Source organism: Lygodium microphyllum, chromosome 11 (assembly GCF_053477565.2).
Source record: "Lygodium microphyllum isolate KBCC chromosome 11, Lygodium_microphyllum_v1.1.10, whole genome shotgun sequence".
NCBI lineage: Eukaryota > Viridiplantae > Streptophyta > Polypodiopsida > Schizaeales > Lygodiaceae > Lygodium > Lygodium microphyllum.
Genome location: NC_141145.1, coordinates 82,502,312 through 82,511,681, shown reverse-complemented (window position 1 = coordinate 82,511,681; position 9,370 = coordinate 82,502,312). Strand labels below are relative to the sequence as shown.

General features: G+C 37.8%; 1 protein-coding gene across 1 annotated transcript; it reads left to right on the top strand.

Annotated features, from left to right (window-relative positions):
* The first annotated feature begins 4,033 nt into the window (after positions 1-4,033).
* On the top strand, positions 4,034-4,433 carry LOC148029023 (uncharacterized). The gene has a single exon (XM_087688645.1). It carries the CDS (start codon positions 4,091-4,093, stop codon positions 4,427-4,429), a length of 339 nt encoding a protein of 112 aa, XP_087544771.1. The 5' UTR covers positions 4,034-4,090; the 3' UTR covers positions 4,430-4,433.
* The last annotated feature ends 4,937 nt before the right edge of the window (positions 4,434-9,370 follow it).

The following is a 9,370-nucleotide window of genomic DNA, read 5'->3' as shown; positions in this document are numbered from 1 at the left end:
AAGTATTGGAGTTGAGCAAGTTGGGATAGGAATATATGTTTGCAACTTATGAAACACTTCCTTCAATTTCTTGGTATAACCTGGAATATTTTCACGAGGTTCTTGATGTGTTATATTGAGAACATGTAGCCAGTACTGACCTCTCCTATCAAGGGCAAACTCTCTTCGAAAGGCTATAAAAAAATAAATAAATCATAGTTATGGTTCAAGCCTCTAGATTGTGATACCATACTGCAACTCATCCTTTTAGAGTCATATTAAAGGATATCATCAAGTGTCCTTTATCTTGCATTCGCGAGAGTTTAACATTAACTTTTGAAATTCATTAATATGAAGTTTCACATATTCCTCTACTGACCCACTAAAAATGGGTAGAGGAAATTCCAAGGCTGGCAAGTCCGATGTTCCTGCTGGGATTGCAATGGGTTGCGTTATGATGATCAGACCACTCTTGTGGAGAATATCTCCTAATAGTTTCAGCTTGCCATTGAGCCCATTCAGCTCTTTCTTGCTTTTCTGAAGCTTGGCTTGATGGTCTTTTGGATCTATTTCACTGCCTTTTTGGTATACACTAATAAACTAGTCCCTACTATTGATCGAGATTCAAAGACTGCCACTTATTAGCGGCTCTCAGCAAACACACCACCTATGGAGACCTAAAACATGCTCGAGTGACACTGGCTTTATGGCACTAGCCGAGCCTCTACTACACACCCAAACCACCTCTCAGCCTTGTGGCCAAGAGCGTCTAAGGTGTATACTACCCTAACCTCAAATGTAAAACTTCATGTTTGTATGGATTGTAATCCAATGGATAATCCTTCCCAATCTCCTTAGAGGGAGTCCTCACACATATTGATGTAATACACCATGTAAGCATGGACAAAGGGAGTGTCCCTCGATTGATTACCATGGCCCCACTATGGCTTTCCTACACCTTGGGGATTGGCCCCAAGATGCACCGTGAATACATAAAGCACGTATGACACATAATCCTCTCTTTTAATTAGTAGTTCTAGGAGATGTAATATCCCTCACTGAAAACTCCCTAAGGAATGAACCACTAACCCTACAGCTTAGGGTACTTCATCTCCTCAATATTGTGGGTCATTGTTCATGAAAAGGATGATACCATGTTTTACGTGCAATGCAATTGCATATGATTCATAGTGCTCAAACAATTTTCTTATTAACAACCGACATTGTGAAGGTATAAAAACATTTCTTTTCATGCCTTTACTCTAAACGAGATTGCTGCATTGCCTAGGGCTAGCATCGAGCATGCTCGTACTACTGGACTCTCTTAATTTTAAAAAACAATGTGTCCTATATGCCATGCATTAGAAAAACATTAGAATTCAGCGTATTATCAGTACTTTACATCCCTCTTCTCCCTACCACTTAAGATTGTGCATTTGGTGATAGGTTTAGAGAGCATTTTTAATGTATTTTTCTTTTCATAAAAGTAGCAAATACACACTTTAACATAAAGTTATGGCTGAGCTAAGGCTAAACTTCATGCCTCGGTCTTATCATACATTGACAAACACAAATGCGATTTTTAAATATTTTTTAGATGTAAAAATTTATTTTTTATTTTTATTTATTATCATTTATTTATCGATAAATATCCATATTTTTTTATTTACTAATTTAGATTGATTAATCTTATTGAGAATCATTTTCCTATCACATTCCATCCTATACGAACACCGTATGCACAATAAAACCCAAAAACTGTATGATTTTCCTTAAAATCTCAATGTTGTGGGTTTTGCATGTTTATAGAGAAATTATTAGATGACTAATTTTTCTTAATTTCTTTAATATTTATGATTGATCATAGCATTGATGACCAAATACAACCATTTCTAATCATTTACTAAGGGAATTTATCATGAAATGAGTAAATTTATAACTTACTCATAGAATTGCACTTTATGTCATACATATCTCATGATTGGAGGCCCGCTAACGCTTTCCAATAGCCGCTGCTTTGATGATCATTTCAATCTTGATCTATGCTTCTTTATGCTCCAATATCATCCCACAATCAAAATCTTGCATCTCAGTCCACCCCCTTCTCTCATAGAATCAACTGTGGAAACACACAACAAGAGGAGAGAGAAGAGAGAAAGACTAAAAACAATCTCTTCATTCATTGCATCATTTTCTGATCATATTCGTGCAATAGAAGGCAAGGAAATTCTTCATCTTCTGTCCTCTTACCTGTCCCTAATGGCAACAAGTGTCAAATGCCATTTTTGAATTTAAAAATACACCCTCCCTTTAAAAAAATTACTTTTTAAGAGTTTTGCCTTCTAATTAGCCTATTAAGGCTTTAAATCTAAGATACCTAGTTCAAACTTCAAGTTTCCACACTGCACGCAAGTGGTTTTTTGTTGAATGGAAGCCCAAACGAAATTCGATTTGCGAATAGACTAGACGATCGGCTTCACAGTGTCGAAATCTATAAAGCTGACCTCCGTTACGCACTTTTCGGCTCTCGGATCATATAGCTGCTTTATAATGCCAAACCTCGTGGGGATTAAATAGGGGGTCAAATGGATTCCGATCGATGAACCGAGACTTGCACTGCGTTACTAGAATCGAACTCCATTTAGGAAAACTCCAGCTCCTCGATTTGTAGCCGTTTCATTTTCCATGAAAAATTGGTCTTTTACATCTTCTAGACACTTTTTTGCATATAAATTCAACTCTAAAAATCTGCTCTCATCGAGGTGTGTTATCACTTTATCAAAAATGTCATTGAGAACAAGACCATCAAGCTTGTTAAGATCTCAACTAACCAAAATCTTGTAGATCTACTCACTAAAAGTCTCTTAGTGAAGCGTTTTGCATTCCTTAGGAAATTGATGGGCATTGGATGAGATTGCGTCTTTCCTCATCTTGTTGTACTTTATGTACATTTATACTTTGTCACTTTTTTCTTGTTCTTTTCTCACTAGGGACACATTTGCCTTTAAGTGGGAGGTTGTTGCAAGTAAAGGTACCTATGTCTAACCACCCATGTATTCGTTACATTGATAGTACTCACATACATATACACTACATGTGGCGAGCATCCATCATTGTCATCTCATTCTTTATTTTTTTAGTGACCTTTGAATAAGGAAAGACCGGTCACACATGGTAATTGTTGGAGTTCTCACATCTTGTCTCTCTTGCTCCTTCCACCATAACTCTTGCTTCCGCTTGTGTGCTTTCACTTGAGGCTTTCCCTTTTATGTTATCTCCACCACGTTGTAAAGTACACAAAATAAAAGAACAATGATGGATTTTTGATTTATGATACCAATTCAAGATGTATATCTGATTTATGATCTTAGGTCCCTGTACATATGTGCTTTCTTTTTTTTTTTCTATTTATTTACATACTCTCCTTGTAACTATCTAGCTATGGTTATGTATGTTAACCAAGGTCAGGCTCCTACACTCAAAGAAAGATCAATATAAAAGACTACCGATCATCAATGGGATTGTGGTGTAATGGATTATCCATGGGTTGAGTTTTTGGTATGCGTGAGGTCGATCCATGCGACACGCTTCTCTTGCGGGAGTGCCGAATGGAAAAGATAGAAGACTAACATAGAAGATGGGAAGAAAAAAGTCGAGCCCCTAGGTAGCTTAAGGTTGGGTTCAGACCCGGCACCAGACAAACAGGCATCCCAAATGTAGATGGCCAATCAAATTTCAGCATGAAAAACTGTATGTTTACACAGATGGTGGAAGGCCAAAAAAATTAGGGACCTTTTTTGACACGTCATGGCCAAGTTTTTGCTCCCCTCTTCCGGCCTGCATAGCATGGATACTTCTCCTTCATGCCATGTCTTCTCTTTGGCTCCTTTCCTTGTCCACCACTAATGTGAATGAGATGGTGTACAACTCTTGGGAAATCCTTGTAGATGGGTGGAAAAGGGGATTTTTTACCCTTTTGTCCACCGTGCAAGTGTGAACCCACCCTAAGCCGCCCACGAAATGAAAAAGCAAAAGCGAGTTTGAAGGATGGGTGTTGGTTCTCGGGGGGACGGGGAGAGAGAGAGAGAGAGAGAGAGAGAGAGAGGCCGCCATGTCTTCTCACGAGAACGTGAAGCGCGCGAAGCTCTCTTTCAAAGGCGGGATGGAGCCAACCAAGAAGATCGAGAAGAAGAAGAAGAAAAAGAGCAAGTCAAAAGCAACAGAGGAAGAACAGCCAGGCGAAGATGCTCAAATTTTGACGCAAGCGCACCAAACGTACGATATAGACACGGGTATCGGGCATGCTCCCGATGGTAAAAAGAGCAAGAAATACGAAGAGCTCTTCCCCATTGAAACTAAGAAGTTCGGATATCAAGTGGAAAAGGAGATCAGTAGAGAGGAGGCTCTGGATGCTAGGGTTAAGAAGAAGGCAGATCGGTATTGCAAATGAGGTTAACTAGGTCTATATCTGTACATTGTTCTCAGAGAAATGATCTTAATAGCATCTGTAGATTTTCTTTCATATATCTTGAGCATTACATTTGTTTGTAATGTGGTAACCATGGCCTTCTATAGCTTTTGTAGTAGCCTTAAGGATTGTTTACAGCATGAGAGATTTAACTGATTTTGGCCATGTGTTTGGGGTGCCATTTGGATCATACGTGTGGTTGATAGCTTTTGTGATTGTTTCACTTAGCTTGCTCATTGGCATTTTATGCACTTCTCTCATGATGGAGAAATAATCACACAAAGGACTTGATGAAGCATGTTTTCGATGAAGTACTTGTGAAGACATGGGCATGGCTGCATGTTGACAATGATGTATATCTGAGGGCAAACATTCTGATGTATCCCTTAGACTTTAGACACCATAGTGGGCTTGTGACCATACTATGCAAAAGGGGATGATACTTGTGCTACTGCTTTGAAGCTTACTTAGAGTGATAGATGTCTTGCACCTCTATGCATATTGAAGCCAAGCAATTTCTTTCTCTTATCAACCTAACATCTCACTCCTAAATGAGTGAAGAATTGCTTCAAGAAAAAACACACACCCTTCCTTTTGACATATCTCACCCACTCACTCACCATCAACAAGCCTGCCCCTCCCCCCTCCCCCAATTTATTACTATGCAAGATAGTCCTTTGGATGCACCCATGGCTGGTTGTACTAGAAGGCAAACTCGTTTGCATGATTCAGCACATACCATGGAGTTTGTTATGGCAGCAAGTACTTTTGATAATGAAGAGCCTGAATGTTTTGAGGATGCACAACATAGTGTGCATTGGATGGCAGCAATGCAAGCTGAATTAGATTCTATTACTAAGAATCAAACTTGGGATTTGGTGTCTTGGCCATTTAGGAAGAAAGCCATTGGAATGAAATGGGTCTACAAACTGAAAAGGAAAGCAGATGGATCCATTGATAAATACAAGGCACGGCTTGTAGCTAAAGGCTGCGCACAGAAATTGGGTGCAATCTCTCCCCATGCCTTATGTGAGCGCTCCACAAAGCATGTATTTAATATATTATTCATCTTCAAGCTCAAATAATAGCCCAAATTACAAAATAGTACGCTTTAGCTTTGGAGTTTACTTTTGTACCAATAAAGAATTAAAGCTAATGGGCGCCCAAGAAGTCAGGCGGTACCCCAAATACAATGTCCAATACAAGTATTTAAATCGTGCGCCCATGCGCATACAAAGATAATAAATAAATATCAAGCGCTTTGATAAATAAGCACAACAAAATATAGGCGCTATGCCTAAGATACACGCCCATAAAAAATTGACGATAATTTGAATACACGCTATCCTCCAATGCTTCCCAATGCCACCGCTGCTTGCTCTACACATCAATTGAAGCATTCACAATTGTTAGAAAAATAATACAATTAAACCTACAAAAGTGAATACCTAGCAGTCTTCAGCTACATAAATAAATTGGTTAGAAATCAATCCTAACCTTAATGTATTACGAGTGCGCACTCTAAAATCATAAACGTTTATTAATTTAAATATGTATTTTGCGGATATGGCGACCGATCTGTGCATCAGTGGTATCAGAGCGAAGCTGAGATCGAGAGCTTCCAATTGCTTACCATCTTGCGCGAAGGCCGAGGTCTTGGAACAATCGAGCTCTACAGTCAATTTTGTCTCGAACGGTCGATACCAGCGTGTTCTTGGCAGTCAAGAACCCCCTTCTGCATTCTCTGATCACGAGAGACCAGCCTTTGTAGGCGAAGAACCGGCGGCAAAGCTCCTTCATCAAGTCGTGAATCATAAAAATCATCTCCAACCATTACCATAGCGGCTGTTCATACGCAGAAGCACATGAATTTGTATATTGCTCTCTAGCAGACCCTGTTCACACTTGCAGACTTACTGAACTAGTTTCAGTAAGAACATAAGTTCATACGTAGGCCATATGCAGTTTTTACGCAACACTATTCTCTTGGAAGACGGTCGTGACAACGAATACCGCAATCATAAAGGAGAAAGACTACAAAAGCCAAACAAAATATGCAAGCCTTGTAAACCCGCCTTTAAGCTACGCTCATCCCGCTAACAAGATTTTGAGCATGTGAGGTCTTTTGGAATTTTGCAGGATGACTGAACAAAACATGGACGATTTTATGACTGAAGGAGATTTACCCGAACCAACGATGGAGCAAAAGTTGGATTTGATTATGATGCAGCTCGAAGAAGAATGAAGAGCCCGATAAGCTTTACAAGTTCAATTGGCCAATCTGAAACGATCTACCACCGACCAAGATGGATTGCAACCCAAAGATCTTATACGACGTACCATCGATGCAATACTTGAAGCCCAATCCATTTGCAAAGAAACAAAGATAAGTAAAAGAAACTTCAAATTTTGCACTTTCAATGGATCATGCGATGGAAAGACTGTACTTGCTTTTATCAGTCAATTTGATGATTACTTCCATGAAGAAACATATGCTGAGAAAGACAAAATTAAACATGTCACTAACCATTTAGTTGACCGAGCATCCTTATGGTGGACTGTGGTCCGCAAGAGCGTTGATTGTCCCACTACATGGGAGACTTTCCAAAAGAAATTTTTGTAGAATTTCCTTCCTCCTCAATTCTATGAAAAAACCATCAAGCAATGGGATTTTCTACAACAAAGAGATCGCGAACCTATTCTCCAATACACTAAACGTTTCTGGAATACTCTACTGCAACTACGTATGCTCAAAGAAGTACCCGAAGCAACTCACAAACACAAGTTTATGTCTGGCCTACTTGGACATTTCTATGCGGAAGTCAATATGTTCAAGCCAACAACCCTTGAAGATGCAATTTCCTCGGCTCATGACACTGAAGACAAGATTCACGGAAGAGACAAGCGACCACAACAATTTTCAACTAATGGTAACTTGGGTTCCAAACAATTGAATTCAAATTTTCGAAGATTCAATCAAAGTCATTTTCTTCCATCTTCATTCCGTAAATCTTAGACACGACCACCTGTCTTGCCATCAAACACCAATCCAAACCCTAAGCCATCCTCACAGTCAAATCCCAACATTCCTAAACTTCCTGCCATTACCAATAATGTATCTAAAGCAAAACCCATAGTTTGTTACAAATGTTATCAACCTGGAATCTAGCAGCCAATTGTCAATCGAAAAAGCCACCTGTCTATATCAATTATTTGGGAGCCATAGAAGAAGAAGAACATGAGGAAATGTCAGACTTTATGGAAGATAATGATGACATTGGTACTACTTCGGATACTTTACCAGGTATGCCAACTCTCCATTCTTTATTAACAATGAGACGTTTTGTGCATGGTAAAGAAAAGACTATTTTACATGATGATGGAAGTACACATGACTTTATTTCTGCAAAATTAGTCAAAGAATTGAATTTACAAACTGTTTCTACACATTATCGCATCAAGGCTGCATTCCTAGGTACTAGATATAATGGAACACAAGAGGTGCATCATTTAGAAATTAAAATCGGTGAATATACTGAACGAAGAAATTTCTTAGTTGTAGCTTTGTAGTCTAGTGACATTATCTTAGAAATGCCTTGGCGTCATCAATACAATCCTGATATAGATTATTCTATGCATTCAATAAAAAATTATTTTCAAGGAAAACAAATCACATTACATGGTATGCACTTCCAATAAATTTCCACTGCTGACTCATACTCAAGCTAAACGTGCATTACGTAAAAGTAGCAAATCTTATTTAATATGGGTAAAAACAAATGCATCCTAGGCATACACAATTTCTTGCCCAATTTCAAGATTGTTTTGCTACTGATTTACCACTTGGACTACCACCTTCACATCCTGAAGATCACAAAATAGATTTAATTCTTGGAACACAACCACCATGTAAAGCACCATATAGACATAACCAAATTGAATATAAAGAAATTTAAAATCAAATAGAAGAATTACTTAACAGAGGATTAATTAGACTTAGTAGTTTTCCATTTGGTGCACTTGTCTTATTAGTAAAGAAGAAAAATAATACTTATCACATGTGTATTGATTAATGTGCCCTAAATAAAATTACAGTTAAGAATAGATATCCAATTCCTAGGGTAGATGATCTTATGGATAAGCTACAAGGATCTGCCATATTCAGTAAGATAGATCTTAAATTTGGATATCATCAAGTAAGATTGGACAAATTTGATATATTAAAAACTACATTTAGAACACAATTTGGACACTATGAATTTCTAGTTATGTCTTTTCATTTAACTAATGCACTAGCCACATTTAGTGTATGATGAATCACATATTCTTGAAACATCATTATTGTGTCATAGTTTTCTTTGATGACATATTAGTATTCAATAAAAATGAGAATGAGCATTATGAACATTTGTCTTTAGTTTTTAAGTTGTTAAAAGACAATAAATTATATGCTAATCCAGAGAAGAGTGAATTCTTTCAAACAGAAATTGAATATCTAGGACATATTATTTCATCACAAGGTATTAAAGTCGACTCTAAAAAGATAGAAGCAATTTTAAATTAGCCAACACCCAAAAATGTGCATGAATTACGTTTTTTTCTAGGTCTTGCTAGCTTTTACCAAAAGTTTGTGAGGAATTTCTCATTACTTGCATTACCTTTGACTAAACTTTTAAAGAAAGGTATTGTGTATAACTGATCTAACAATCAACAAAAATCCTTTGATTTATTGAAACATGCTTTAACTCACGCTCCTGTATTACAACTACCTGACTTCAATAGACCATTCTTTTTAGTAGTTACTGATGCTAGTGGATCTGGAATAGGAGCCGTCCTTATGCAAGATTCTCATCTCATAGCCTACTCTAGTTGTAAACTCAAACCATCTGAACTTAAATATTCTACATATGACAAAGAATTGCT

What these genes read in the sequence shown, in the direction of transcription:
- LOC148029023 (XM_087688645.1), top strand. Translation starts at nt 4,091, where the DNA reads ATGTCTTCTCACGAGAACGTGAAGCGCGCGAAGCTCTCTTTCAAAGGC.